Source organism: Dermacentor albipictus, chromosome 5, assembly GCF_038994185.2.
Source record: "Dermacentor albipictus isolate Rhodes 1998 colony chromosome 5, USDA_Dalb.pri_finalv2, whole genome shotgun sequence".
In the NCBI taxonomy this organism is placed as follows: domain Eukaryota; kingdom Metazoa; phylum Arthropoda; class Arachnida; order Ixodida; family Ixodidae; genus Dermacentor; species Dermacentor albipictus.
Genome location: NC_091825.1, coordinates 116,907,530 through 116,923,096, shown reverse-complemented (window position 1 = coordinate 116,923,096; position 15,567 = coordinate 116,907,530). Strand labels below are relative to the sequence as shown.

General features: G+C 50.2%; 1 protein-coding gene across 3 annotated transcripts in view; it reads right to left on the bottom strand.

Annotated features, from left to right (window-relative positions):
* Window positions 1–5,660: 5,660 nt before the first annotated feature.
* LOC135916122 (uncharacterized) overlaps window positions 5,661–15,567 on the bottom strand; it is a 122,968-nt gene continuing 113,061 nt past the window's right edge. For all 3 annotated transcript variants that reach the window (XM_065449369.1, XM_065449371.1, XM_065449372.1), the window contains 7 exons: window positions 15,410–15,480; window positions 13,853–14,027; window positions 13,096–13,272; window positions 12,255–12,370; window positions 10,419–10,558; window positions 8,357–8,510; window positions 5,661–7,499 (listed from right to left, as the gene is read on the bottom strand). In XM_065449369.1, coding sequence (XP_065305441.1) covers window positions 7,351–7,499; window positions 8,357–8,510; window positions 10,419–10,558; window positions 12,255–12,370; window positions 13,096–13,272; window positions 13,853–14,027; window positions 15,410–15,480 — 982 coding nt within the window. In that variant the 3' untranslated portion in view covers window positions 5,661–7,350. The remainder of the gene's footprint in view (window positions 7,500–8,356; window positions 8,511–10,418; window positions 10,559–12,254; window positions 12,371–13,095; window positions 13,273–13,852; window positions 14,028–15,409; window positions 15,481–15,567) is intronic.

Here is a 15,567-nt window from a genome sequence, read left to right as displayed (position 1 = left end):
TCTAGGCCAGTAGTACAGTTGCCGTACCCTGTCCAGAGTCCTTGAGTAGCCCAAGTGGCCAGACGTCGGCTCGTCGTGGCAGGCTAATAGGATGTCGTCGCGAAGGGCTTGAGGTACTACTAGCAGATGTGGTTTGTCGCCGGCACCTGTGTTTTTTTTTGTATAATATGCCCCCTCGTAGGCAAAATGACGACAACCGTTGCGAAAGTGGGCGAGGAATGGACGCGATGCCGCCTTCTAAGTGATCGATGACGGGTCTTAACTCAGCGTCCGATCGCTGTTTAGCGAGCAGATCCGGCCCGCTGAGGGCTCCCAGAAAGGCGCTGTCGTCTTCCTCGTCAGGATTCGGAGATTTAATAGGTGCCCGTGATAACGTGTCAGCATCTTCATGTTGCCTGCCTGACTTGTACACGATGGTGATGTTGAATTCCTGGAGTCGCAGACTCCAACGTGCCAATCGTCCAGAAGGGTCTCGGAGGTTGGTCAACCAGCACAAAGCGTGATGGTCGGTCACAACTTTAAATGGCCGCCCGTAGAGATACGGCCTAAACTTTGTGGTAGCCCAAATAACCGCGAGGCACTCCTTCTCTGTGGTGGAATAATTGGACTCTGCGCGTGACAGAGTGCGGCTCGCGTAGGCTATGACTCGTTCAGTGCCGTCTTGTCGTTGCACCAGGATAGCTCCGAGACCGATATTGCTGGCGTCAGTGCGTACTTCTGTGTCGGCATCCTCATCAAAATGACCGAGCACGGGAGGAGAAGACAAGCGACGTTGTAGCTCCGCAAAGGCGGTCTGTTGTGCATCAGTCCAGAGGAATGGCGTGTCGTCACGCGTAAGGCGAAATAGCGGATCGGCAATCTTCGAAAAATTTTCAATGAAGCGGCGATAATATGCACACAAGCCCAAAAATCGTCTCACACTTTTCTTATCGGTTGGAGCGGGAAACGCTGCTACGGCAGCAGTCTTCTCAGGATCAGGCCGAACACCCGCCGCGCTTATGACGTGACCAAGGAACTTCAGTTCCTCGTAGCCGAAATGGCATTTCTCTGGCTTGAGTGTAAGGTCAGCCGATCGAATGGCTTCGAGTACATTCCGAAGGCGTCGAAGGTGCTCGTCAAAAGTTTCCGAAAAGACAACGACGTCATCGAGATAGACGAGGCAGCTTTTCCATTTGAGGTCAGCGAGAACGGTATCCATCATTCGCTGAAATGTGGCTGGAGCGGAACAGAGCCCGAAAGGGAGTACTCTAAATTCGTAAAGGCCGTCCGGAGTTACGAAAGCAGTTTTCTCGCGGTCACGCTCATCGACTTCAATTTGCCAGTAGCCGCTTTTCAGATCGATAGAGGAGAAATACTTCGCGTGCCTCAGCCTGTCCAGAGAATCGTCGACACGAGGCAACGGGTACACGTCTTTCTTTGTGACGTTGTTTAGCTTCCGGTAGTCTACACAAAATCGAAGCGTGCCATCTTTCTTTTTAACAAGAACGACTGGCGATGACCAGGGACTGCATGAAGGCTGGATTACGCCGTCTTGAAGCATTTCCTTCACCTGCGTTTGAATAGCATGTCGTTCCGTCGGGGAAACACGATAAGGCTGTTGCCGTATGGGGGGCACGTCGTCATAGGTGATGATACGGTGTTTCGTAATCGATGTTTGACGTACCTTCGACGACCGTGCAAAGCAAGAGTGGAACTCAAGCAACAGCTCGCGCAGGGGTTGTCTGTTCTCTTCAGGAAGCGTTGGACTAATGTCGACGTTGCGTAGAGGTGCGTCAGCAGTGCCGATTGCCTCGGAAACAAAACACTCAGTGACATCGGCGATCGGGTCGGCGTAGGCGATGACAGTACCGGGGAAAAGGTGCCGGTGTTCGTAGCTGAAGTTGGTGACAAGAACCTCACAGTGGCCATCGTGGAGATCGACAAGGCTTCTTGCTACGCAAACACCATGAGAAAGCAGGAGAGACCGATTGCTTTCTACGACTGCTTCACCGTGTATGAGCTTGTCACATGCCACTTGAACCACGACACTTGCACGCGGTGGTAACGTGACAGCGTCATCGATAACACGAAGAGATGCTCGAGGGTGGATGGTGTTGGTCGTCGCTGTGGCGCTTTTCGTCGAGAAAGTGACAAGGCGTTGTCGAATGTTGATTATAGCGCCGTGCTCCCTGAGAAAGTCCATGCCGATGATTAGGTCTCGAGAACACTGAGGGAGAACGCTCAAACTGGCAACAAACGTAGAGCCGCGAATCTGTATTCGTGCCGTGCACATGCCGAGTGGTGTGACGATGTGCCCGCCAGCTGTACGAACTGGCGTTTTATTCCAAGGCGTGGTCACTTTCTTCAGAAGGGTGGCCAGTTTTTCGCTGATTATAGAATAATCCGCTCCAGTGTCCACTAAAGCACTCAATTCACGACCGTCAAGCAGTACAGGAATGTCCAAGGAAATTCTTTTTCTGTAATCAGCAGGTACTGTCGTCGTCGATGTATCGTCGGTCCGCGTACGCGTCAGTGGGGGTCCTTGAGCACGTCCAGACTGAGCGGCCTCGCCCCCAAAGGTCGCTGTGGTTAGTTTTCCCGTCGTGGGCTGGGCGACCGACCCTGCACCACGCTTTCATACGTACGGCGAGTCGGAGAAAACCGCCGCGGCGAAGGGGGGCGTGACTGGTGTCGAGCTGATGGAGATCCGCGCTGCTGGGCAACGTATTCTTCGATTTCAGGAGGACGCTGGCCGAACCTAGGTCGCGGCGAGTTCGCTGAGAATCCGCGAAGTCCGAGCTCTCGATAGGAGCACTGTCGGTAGACATGCCCAGCTTCGCCACAGTGAAAGCAAAGGGGACGGCGATCAGGTGCCCGCCACACGTCTGATTTCCTCGGGGCCTGTCGGTGGTCCTGATAATACGAGGCAGCTTGGACGGACTCGAGCATGGCCGGGCGCGCGGCGCGAAGCGGGGAGGGAGGTGGGGCAGGTTGCCTCAAAGCTTGCGAATATGACATATGTGGGCTGTCATGTCTTAGCGGTCGAGCTTCTGTATTGAAGGCTGGTTCTTTAAGCGCATGCTGAACTTCGTCACGGAGAACGCTGGACAAGGAGCTGAGCGTCGGCTGTGAAGGTAGCGACAGTTTCTGGAGTTCTTCACGGATCACGGAACGAATGAGCTCTCGAAAGAAATCGACGTGACCCCCGAGAGCTCCGAAGAAGTCCGTAGGTGAGGCAGTGTTCACTTGACGGTCGTATGATGGTGTCCGCTGGCGAAGAGTCTGCTCCATGGTGACGGCCTCGGAAAGAAACTCTGACACAGTCTTGGGAGGACTGCGCACGAGACCGCCGAACAGCTGCTCTTTCACTCCGCGCATCAGGTACCGCACCTTCTTTTCTTCCGACATGCTGGGGTCGGCTCGGCGAAAGAGACGCGTCATGTCCTCGACGTACATTGCGACACTCTCGTTCGGCATTTGGATACGGGACTGGAGATCACGCTCAGCTCGCTCTCGGCGATCAGGGCTCGCATATGTCTCAAGAATCCGCCTTTTGAATTCTGCCCATGAGCTTAAGGCATCTGCACGGTTCTCGTACCATACACGTGCGCCATCGTTAAGGCTGAAATAGACATTTTTCAGCTTGTCTGCGTCATCCCACTTGTTGAACGCGGCAACACGTTCATAGTGCAACAGCCAATCTTCAACGTCCTCATGTATGGCGCCGTGGAAGGGATTCGGCGTTCGCGGATTGAGTAGCATACAATGAATCGGCGTTGTGCCTTCCATACCGGTTGGGGTGGTCGGAGCTGCCATTTTCTCTGGGAGGAGTCCAAACTCAGGGGCTTGTCCACGGATCCTTCTGCTGGCGCGGTGTACAGGCGTAACCACCGGTACGGGGCTGGAGCTCCTGCTGCCCGGAGGGGTTTGGTGCATAGATTAGATTACCCAGCACCTCCACCAGTTTGTCACGCGCTAAGGCAAGAATAAGCAGCAGGATCAGCAGCCAGACACGAAAATGTCAGACACAAGGAGGACGGTTCACCAGCCGGCGCAAGATCCTTGACTTCGTCGTCTTCAATCACCGTTTTTGCTGGGCACGCAGCGCTGGCTCAAAACACCAGGTGGCAATATAAATAATTCCCGACCTCTCGTTAACTATTCTATCACGTGACCGCACATCTGGACAGCGCAGTAGTACTAATCTACTATATCAGGTGTGTTATATACACCTACTCTCATGATAGATTGTATAGTGGGGAAAAATTTAGGCTACACACAACACGCGCACACACGCGCACGCACGCACATCCCCACATCATGTGCCATCGGTCCGCCAGACCCACTGCGCAAACACCGCACACACCACTTGGATGGAGTTCTGGGTGAAGCACTATAAATATTCGTAAGAGAAAGTTCAAGCCAATCCTGATGCTGGTGAGCACATCATTAGCGAAGGCTGCCGTCCAATGGTAAAGAAAAGGACACTTATGAACAAAAGCTTTGTGAACTGACATGTTTCTCGTTGGCCGGCTACCTTCGGTATGTACTGTTCGGTATTACGATTAGCTGGCATCTGTTCTTAGGAGCAGCTTTAGCGTAGGAACTGGTTTGGGAACACATGGCCATGAGGGCTTAATTCAGAGTCTTTCACACGTAAGAAATGTCATTGGCAGGCCGCCTACGCTAATAACATGTGTTCGCTGTAAAGATTGGCTGGCGCCTATTCTTTACTTTAAATGTGCGTGTTGGTGAGCCATGATATGGATGAAGCACCGTACTTGAAATAGACACGTTCACGCGCGCATGAAAAAGGACATACGAGGGCGTTGGACTGCAACTACTGCTACTACTGCAACTACTGTAGTTGAAGTCTAGCTCCTGTGCATGTCCTTTTTCATGCGTGCCTGAACGTGCCTATTTCAAGTGCACTCCTTTGTCAATATGTTACGGCGATGTTGCGAGTATAGAAAGACTATATTTCCAATGTATATATATATATATATATATATATATATATATATATATATATATATATATATATATATATATATATATATATATATATATATATATATATATATATATATATATATATATATATATATATATATATATATATATATATATAGGCTGAGTCAGGGTAGTCAACGTGGCTGACCACGAACCACACGCAGCAGCCAGCGTCTCCGATCTTCTTCGTACTCTCTTCTGTCATCCTTCCGTGACAGGACCCCCGGGTGGCGAAGCTCCGTCTCGGCGCATGGTAGGCGAAGAATTACGAGCGAAGTACGGCTTCAGCCGCGAAACGTGCACGACGTCAACAGGCGTCTGTCTTACTTGAGGATGCATCGAAGTGTAGCGGCGGAATCTCGTACAAGCCATCGTTCACCATATCAAGCCTATTCTTTATGCGAACCCTTTTTGTCAAACCGCTGCATCGCACGAACTGTCTGTGAATAACTGGCCGTAACGCCTAATTCCCATAGCCCTTCATTCGTAAAAGCTGCCGTTGGCAGGCCGCCTATATATGCTAATAACATGTTCGCTGTAGCGGTTGGCCAGCGTCTGTTTTTCAAGAACCTTCTTATGAACAGCTCTATTGTATGAGCTGCTTTGTGAATAATGGCCCCGATTATCGCTTTTTCTGTGACCTTCGGCACAAAAAAACCAAGTCGCAGTTGGCAGTCACCACATTTTTGCTTTATTCAAACACATCACGGCGACACCAGAAACATACAAAACACATTCATACCTTTACGCGGACCATTTAATTGAAAGGTGAACACATAAATTACGTGAGCCTAGTGAGTAAGTTTGAGTGGGTTGCCCCGGGCTGACTAGAGGGAAAGCGATATGGAATGCAACGTGATGTTGTTTTTTTTTCTCATTGAGCTCTGCGCTTCCCTACCTTGTTTAGCTGCTCTCGAAGATGAGTTTGCCGTGTTCGACACAAGTGTTACGTGAATGATGCGTTCAGCGAGCGTTGTAAACGATGCGAATGAGGAGTCAGTGGCGCCGTCTTTCGGCAGGACGCTATGGCGAAGAGCATGTGGCGACCTGTGAAGATGTGCGGGTGGCTATGCTATCGCCTGGGCACACAGTATGTCATGATGGATTAGGGAAGCTGGGCGTACTATAACGCCGTGCATGCAACACGACACAATTTCAAGTTAGCGGCTTTCAGACGATGGCGTTCAAAACATCGTTTGAACCGGACCGCGCACAATTTGTTTCTAAGCTGTTACGACAGCTCTTAAAGCTGTTAAAACAAGCTGTTACGACATTGGTTAATCGCGCACCATTCCCGCAGCGCGCAACATTTAGCTTTTGAGTGTACTCGCGCAGCCTAAAACGCGTTACTACGCTTGGATTCGCCAAACAACGCGGTACGGTTAGTGTAGTGAAGCGTATATAGTTACCCGGCATCACAAGTGTACGTACGTTAGAGCGGAGATCATGCTGACACTGAATTAGCTTCGCCGCACAGGATGAGAGGTGGTGATGACTCGCACTCGGGAAAACGTACGGTGCCCCCCTCGTACCCTTGATATCGTCGGTCCCTTTGGAGAAATCTCCCACAGCACACATGCAGAAAGCCTTCAGGTGGGGTATACGGGCTGAGGTCGCGCACTTTTCTTTTTTTCTTTTCGTGAGCGTTCCTGCAGCAGTTGGCACCAAGTAGCACGATGTTTTCCTGACACACAAGTGCGTACGGACGTCCACGAATGTTTTGAAGAAAACGCCGGAGCTCTGCGCTGCAGAGCAAGTAGCACAGGAGGTTGGAGTGAATACTATGTGGCCACCACGTCCATGTGGTTAGCGCTGCTCAAAAGCATTAGCGAGCTTTAGCGTACCGTTACCGCTCCACCTTCGCTCTTTCCGCAACCTGTCACATATCCGCATAGCGAAGTCGCGCCGTACGTGCGGCTGTCGTAGCTTAGTTATGTGACACGTTCGAAACTCGCAGGTTGCAGGAACGGTTTCGGTAGTGCGGTAGCAATACGCAAAGACTCTCTAATGCCTCGCAAACCGAGCAGTAGCGCAAAGATATCGATTTACTTGCTCTTTAGCGCGCAGGCCAAGCGTTTCGGACAGAAGTGTGGACGCCCGTACTAGTGTAGTAATACCACGACGCGGGGACGGGACACCGAAGACACACAATGCCCACGGACGACGAAGACTGGAACGAGGACTATACACGACGGCACACAACACGGGAGTTTTGGAATAAAAAAAAAAGAAAAGAAAGAAAGGGGGAGGAGGGGGGTGTATCTATCACAGTGCAAGTTTGGCCAAAAAAAGCAAGAGCCCTTGCAACGAAACCACGACGGTCGAACACACGTTGCTACTCGATGGCGATCGACGACTTCAGCCGCTGCCGATGGGGCAGTCCTCCTCGTCGCGACCATCGAAGCAGTCCTTGGTGCCGTCGCACAGATGTTCCTGGGTGATGCAACGTCCGAGACGGCAGCGCACCCCCTTGCACACGCTCGGTGGCTTGGGTGACGGATTGCTCTCTGCGAATGTCAATTGGCCAGCGCAATGACTGGGTTATAGATTTCCGTGATTCGCTCACACTGCGTGGTACGTCACAGTGCGTATCGCGATAACCGAGGACAACGCCACAGCGAGGACAACGGGATCACGCGTGTCCTGTTATGCCTCGCTGCGGTTGTGTTCCGGTCAGTGCGATACGAATAACCAAGAAATAACTAGCCCAACAGTGCGCATTAAGTTCCGGGGTATGCTTGCATTCCGAGGTTAGGTTACATCTGGTGGCACGAAGTTAATCTTAACAGCATGGCTGCCAGTACGCGCCTCGTACGAATAGTCGGTGGCGTTGTCTGGAGTGTGACATGGGCACTTGTCCTATGTTCCTTCGCAGTGTTTAGAGCCAGAAGTATATGTCAGAGGTGCGCCACTACACGGTCCACCAGTAGCTTTGGTGACATCCACTATGGCGTAGAAAGTTTTGGTACATACTATACAACGAGATTTTCGTCTTTTCCCGTTGTAAACTTTCCAGAGCACCCAGCGGCAGGAGTTCATGTGCCACCACGTATGGTCATCTGACATTTCAAAGCTGATCCACTGACACGATTCGACCCACCCTATAGCTATAATTGACCACGGACATTGCTTTATACTGGTTATCTTTCAATTTCGCATTCTGGCTCACTCTCTCCTTTTCTCCTTTTTCTATTCCCCTTTCCCCCACCCCCAATGTAGGGTAGCAAACTGGACACTCTTCTGGTTGACCTCCCTGCCTTTCCTGTCCTTGCTTTCTCTCTCTCTCTCGCATTCTGGCTACGAGTCTTGGTCGCGCCTTTTGTGTTCGCAACAAAGAGGTCGCGCCTTGTGGCGTAGTACGCACCCATGGTGTTGTGAATCCAGGGCAAGTAGCGCATCACTTTGGTGTAGACGCCGGGCCTGCCCGGACGCCCGCAACCGTCGCCATTGCTGGTCACCCCGACCAGCGACCACCGGCCGTCCACCTTCTGGCACATGAGCGGTCCTCCAGAGTCACCCTGAAAAAAATGACGGTTCAGGAACACAACTTCCGTTAGCGAAGAGGATGTTCCAACGGAACCGCACTGCAAGAGCCGTTCAACTAGAGCAAACATACTTGACTCAACTATATTGTATTCGCAAAATTAACTTGCGCCCGCATTATTTCATATTTCGCGCGTTGTAGGGACTGAAAAATCAAACACTGCTAGCGCTCTCAATTTAAAATCTGAATCTTTATTGGGCGAACCCGTGGCCGTAAAGAAACAAGCAACCCTGAAGTTGCAACGATAAGTGGCGAGCACAGTCGATGGTCGTCGAATCCTGTCACATACACGCCTCCTTTGGAACAGAAATCGCGACTGCGTCCAATGAATTTTGCATGGCAACTCGAAAACAGCGATAATCCAGTGAAAACGAACACTCGGAAGAAGGGGAAGCGACACCGCGTGGCAGTATGGCACTGTGTAGAAAAGCACGCCTTGATTATTACATATACCAACACGCATGATGATGATTATGATGATGATGATGATGATGATGATGATGATGATGATGATGATGATGATGATGATGAGGAGGAGGAGGAGGAGGAGGAGGAGGAGGAGGAGGAGGAGGAGGAGGAGGAGGAGGAGGAGGAGGACGTTGGCTACAGGCGGGTCATCGATCCTTGTGACACTTGCCGGCGAGTGCTCAACTGAAGCACCGCAGCGGAGTTTAAGAAATGTACTATCTATACTATAGGCACGTCAGTCACTGCGTCGCCATTCCAAAGAGCAGCGAGAGGCAAGACGACGCGCGCAGCGGGGCAGAACAGGACGTAAGCCTACAGCTTGCGAGTCATCCAGCACACGAAGCCGTGAAGGCCTGCCCGATCACGTGACTGTACTTCGACAACTGAATCCTGCTCTCGACAGCAGCGTACAGCGTGTGGTGCGCATCCCCTGAGCACGTGACGTAGCCGCTGCGCTACTGGCGCATTCGGTAGAGCCGCCCAGCTTCGGGGAATCCAAAAGGCTCCGGTTCGAGAGTATTGGTTTTTCGTTGTTATCTATGTCGATGCTTGCCGTTGTTATGGTAACGTACTCGCTTCCGTAAGCGTACACACGTTAACTTTCACATAACGCAAGAAGAAAATAGCCGCTAAAGCGGGCTTCACCCTACAAGAACTCGTATTGCGGAGAAGACAGCTTTTCTCCAGATTCTATGTTTATATTTTACTCCACCTTCGGGAATCAACAGCTTGGTCTCCGAAATGAAGTTTACTCACTGACTCACTACTCCTTTTTTATTTTTCTTTGTCTAGCGCTAAAATGGACGGAGCGCCGCTTCAAATGCTGAAGAAATGCGAAAAGGAACAATGACGATCAGAGAATCGTTACGTTATCCTGAACTTGGCTTCGTAAGTAGCGTAGATATAGTCACTCGCTCCCGTAAAGTGCTACGGGACTACGTAAAATACTCAGGCGTCAAATGTTAGCCAGAGGACAGCCAGCAAGGCAGCCTGCATCGTTGCCCCGATGCGGCGGCTTGACCAGACAACGGAACGGGCAGCCAGACGCCGGCGTCAGTAAAGCCAAACCAACATACACGAACATGTGTCGGATATTTTGTAAAGTACAGAAGTATTAAGCTCGGGTATAACGGAACCTTTGAAAAAAGTCCCGTATAGCGAAGAAATAGCACCGAATATAGTTAAGAGCTCGCAAGTCCTGGGCAGACGTCGGGCAGCTCGCAATCAATCAATCAATCAATCAATCAATCAATCAATCAATCAATCAATCAATCAATCAACCAATCAATCAATCAATCAATCAATCAATCGCAATATACGTTTGTGCTCGAAAGCATAGTTTAACTCAGTTACTCCGGTCAAGTGAGATTTTTATCCCTGTAGTTCCGTGCAGTCTGTGTCTTCGTGCACTCACCAGACAGGCGTCCCTGCCTCCCCTCTCGTATCCGGCGCAGAACATGTTCTCCGTGATGTTGTACAGCGGCAGGAAGAGCGTCCTCCGGCGGCACTCCTCGGTCGTCAGCACCGGCAACGGCACCTCCTGCAGCGTGTCCGCTGAACGTGCGCAGATGCAGAGTCGCCGCCATTTTAGTGGAAACCAGAACACGACACAGTGTTTGGCTGTTCATGGCAAGTGCGACGGCGAATTCGACACTGCGAACGACACGCTCTTATGGCGCGTTGCGTGTCATCCTGTTCGCGTCGCTGTTCAATTTTATCGAGGTGTTGTGAGGCGCATTTATTCGAGGGTTTGTTGAATATGAGTGAGCACGTCTTAGACTGATGTATTCAACAGTGGTTGAACGAGCGGTTTCTCAGGTTGTAGCCAACGACAAGTTCGCCTGTCGAAAAGTTGGCTGCAGCCTGAAGGCGGAACCGCATGGCGCGATTTCAGGCGCGATTGACGCGCGGATGGTGGGACGCGCGCGTCATTTTGACGCGTGCCCAGCAGGATCCATCACGAAATCGCGCCGCCGCGTGCTGCTGCTCGGAGTAGAAAAAAACGCGTCGCGCGCGCGCGTCCACCAATCAGAGTTCAGGTAAGCCACGTGGCATTTGATCACGTGTCATTTTGGTTCTTTTTTTGCCACCAGATGGCCATAGTCTCTGCGCATCTCGACGGAACCTCCTCGGCGGAACTTTTCTTTTTCTTGGCAGAACTGGCGCGCGCGTCAAGGAAAATATGTGCTACCGTGATTACGTTCGCGCATCGTGTTCACCTAAAATGAACAAAGCAACCTTCAACGAGGCCCTAATAACTAAAGTGGAGAAGCGTCGCGTCTCATCGCTAATACTGGCAAGACAATTTGCTAATAATACCAGTGTATGGTGCTCGCTGTCTTCTCAACCAGGCAGCCCGCACCCACATGTACCTACTGACCCGCATTTTTTCTTGCTTCAGTATCAGCATCCCCCTTAATAGTAGCAGTCGCCTCTTCTGCTCGGTAGTAAGCGGCCGACCCTCCTTTTCATATGTGAAGTTGTAAACAAGCAGCGGCTTCTCAGCATGCGGAAGGTACATAGTCGCAGTTTCGCACACAATATTGCTGCTTGAAATGAAGCTTGATAAACACACCTCGCAAAGAAATGTCGCTGTCTAATTACACTCAGATTATTTTTATTGTAGTGTTCTGTAAGTTTAAGGGCATATTATATATGCGGTAACAGAGACAATACATGTCGGTGAGAGTTATGTTGTCTGGCAACCCGGAAAACGCGGCGCGAAAGCGCCGCTCCTTTTTTTCGTACGGGTGCTCGCGCGTCGGCGGCAACGCGGGCGTTTGCCGCCCGTCGCGTTTTTCGCTCGCGAAAAACGCGCCATGCGGTTCCAGCTTGAGGAATCGCTCGTTCGACCCGAGCGGATTACTTCAAATCTCCTATCTTCCTGTGAACCTCAGTTTTGTTTCAACATTCTAGACTGAGTACAACGGGGCGTTGTACTAAAAAAAAAGTCTTTTCTTAGAAATTCTTGCATTCGTCTTCAGTGCGAATACGAATGCGAGACATTTCTCTCTTCTTTGACACGAAGAGAGAAATTGCTGTGCGGAAATAGCGTAGGAATAAAACAAAGACAGAAACACAGGCATGGATAAAACACACTATAGGTATTGTCATTTTCGTCTTACTTTCCTCCCTTGCTACTCCGTAGCGATGAAGAACAGGAGCAAAAAAAAAGAAAGAAAAAGAGAAAGACGATAAGCTCTAACTTGAAACGCTGTCCGGAAACAAGACGATTAAGAAGAACGCTTACGGAACAGGCGTCCCACTTCGAGCAGCTTTCCCCATCCGACCGCCACGCAGAACGACGTGTGTCTCGGCCTCTCCGTTTCACCGTCGCTCGGCAAGCAGATGGGTCGAATGTAATCACTGGAAAGAAACAATGTCCATTCACCGATTCAGTTTCCAAGCCATTCCACGTATGATTGCACCAGGCGCCTCGAGACGAAGCCCACTGTGATCGCAGTCAGCATCCAAGAACCACGAGATGAGCAGCACCATATCCGTTCGTAGCATATATCAGTCGAGTACGCGTCTTCTCATTATCGCAGTAGCTGGTGCTAAAACGACATAAAGCCGTTGTCGTAACATTGGCAATATCTCAAGATATCATTTACGCAGCATATTCTGCTTGAACAGTCCCTATCTTTATTTCGTAATTTCCTCTTCAGCACGCCTCGTTTGCCTAATATCATCTCTTCTTATCTTTGGCGGTGGGATAGTACAGGCGACGACAGTAGGGAATTGCTGCGCGAATGCAAAGGAAAGGGCACTACACAAGAATACACCTAGAAATAGTATAAGCGGTGATTCGAGAGGGTAGTCTGCGCTTACACTGTTTCTATGTTGCTTCTTTTGTGTTGTTCCTTTTCATTTGAATTCGCGCAGTGGCCCCCTACCGTAGTCACGAATGAACTATAGCCACTCAGTGTGTTCTTCTCAGTTCAGCTGCTCGAAAAGCAACAGGGCAGACACGGTGCCAGCCGCCGCACCGTTTATTTTTTAAAATTTTTCTTCTCCCGCCATCGCTGACGTGGCGCGTGGATCAGCAATCGATTGCTGGCGCAAGAGATGGGAAACAGAAAAAAAGCTACCTGAAGTCTACGGGCTTGTCCAGCTTGAGCAGCGCGATGTCGTTGGCGAATCCCTTGTCCACGTACTGCGGGTGGATGATCACGTGCGAGATGCTGGCCACCACCTCGAACGGGGAAGGCATCTCGGTGCCGCGACGAAGCATGCCCATCCGTGCCACCCATTGTGACGTCAGCGTGCTGTCGGAAGGGTAAAAGTTGGGAAAGAGTAAAGGGGGAAAAAAATTTCGCATGCTTGAATGACTAATGGCCTTTGTGTTACGCTACGAAAGTTCGCTTTCCTTAAGGAACACGAGGTGGGATGCTATATATTCCTTGTAATGATAGTTTCTTCAATTTTTGTAGTCATTCTGTTGAAAGCTCGCAACAAAGACTCCGCGTGGTTTTAACACCCATTCGATACGCACAACGGTAGTTCAGTGAAACGTTTGCCGCGTGTGTTCAAATAAATTTTATGTGCGAGTTTCTGCTCATTTGTGCTTGAATTATCATCAACATCTTTGCAATTTTTTCCCCAGAAAACTCAAACTATACATTTACTACTTCAACCGAACCCGTGGTATACCGACGAATTTCCGAATTCCATCACTGCACTTTATTCTTCATCGCCTTCGACTGTTTCCGTTCTTTCCGTGGGCGTTGTCTTTAGTTCAGTAGTACAGACAACTTCGTAAGGACACTAATGCTGAAGAGAATATAATGCTGACAGGTCTATAACAGTCTAGGCAACCGGACAGACAAACACCATGGGCAGACTGACTTGTAGAAGCAGTGTCCTGCAGTGACGAGCCAGCGGTCACTGACGAGCGCGGCCCCGCACTGGAACTCGCCCTCCTTGTAGAGCGCCACCTGCCAGGGCCAGGATCCAGGAGCCGAGCTGTGGCCGCCCACGATGCGCTGTCGCAGCGACGTGCCCAGTGGGCGGATGCCGCACTCTGCGAACGCGAACCACAAGTACCCCCCCTCGAGTCAGCGTGAAATGAAACGCTCACATTGTTTTCGAGAGACTAGGAATGAATTGCTTTCGTGAGACTATAGACTAGCCGAACTTTTTGTTGGGCTAGTTGGTATGGTATGGTATTTGGTGCATGTTACTGAAGTACTAAGGCGCCAAACAGACGACACAAGAAGAGACATGGAAGCGCTCGTCCGTGTCTCTTCTTGTGTCGTCTGTTTGGCGCTTTAGTGCTTCAGTGCTATAGGCTAACAGCCTGAAAGACATGGAGGAAGGGAAGATGCAAGACAGATACAGGCGCTGACTAACTGACGCTTCATAGTGGAAATACAAAATAAACAGGGATAAGGCGCATTAGAAAGGCTGGCCTTCTTGAAGCACCTTATCCCTGTTTGCAACCTTTATACTTCATAGTGGAAGAAAGAAGTTTACTGACTGGAAAAGACAGAGAGTTCGGCCGGAAAGTGAAGTATCTGGCCTGCTATACTCTGCGCAAGGGAAACGTACTTCAGAGTGGAGTTTTTAGCGCATCTATGTGTCTTGCGTCTTCCTTTCGTCGATATATCTCGGGCTGCTCTATCGTTCCTAATGTTGCGCCAATCTGCCCAAGCTTTCCTCCCGGTCATGGAGGTTAGATAAGTGGAAACCTATACTGATCGTTACACATTGTTGTGCCAGATACAAAACCACACATTGCGAGTAATCGTTGCTTAAAAATTCACTTTGGGGTTCTCTGTCACATGGCTAACGGCTGTGGGCGGGGTGGTGCAACACAATTGCGAACACCTTTAGCGCGGCTTCTGTTATCGCGAATTCAAACCACACACTCGGAGACGACAAGGAGAAGACGGCGTGCGCTCGTGGACATCGCCGTGTGGTCTGTGATTGTGTTTCGAATTCTCGCTAACGAAAGCTGTGCATCTATGCTAAATATACAGGGTGCCTCAGGTAACGTTAGCCGAGCTAGCTGTTTAACAAAAAGAAAAAGAAATTTAAAATCCGGTGAAAGATACAGTCTTAAGGCCTACGTTGTTTGGTCGTCAGAGGTCTGATGACTGAACACCATATGTCTTAAAATTGTATCCTTCACCGTATCTTTTTAGTTATATATTTTTTACGTTTAACAGCTTCGCTAACGTTAGCTGGGACACACAGCAGAGGCCAATCGCTCCTTTTGTTAAGAACACCCATTTAAAGAAACGATTATTTCAGGATCGAAAGCCGCCGATCCACTACTGACAGCAACCCGTCGTAGTGGATCAGAGGCCATCAGCATTGACCCACCCCAGCTAGCCCATTAGCTTTCCGATTCTATTGACATGTTGCCTAACGCGGTTTGGATATCTCGGCGACTTCTCTTACCAAGATTTGAGCACTTGATGTGTAGCACCTCTTTTCTCGGGCAGTCCGTCTCCTTGTACATGACAGCGATGCTGTAATGGGAAGAATTGCAATAATTAGAGTTAAACATCCTCGCACTTTACCGTCGTACGTGTCGATTCGTGGTAGCACACAGCAAG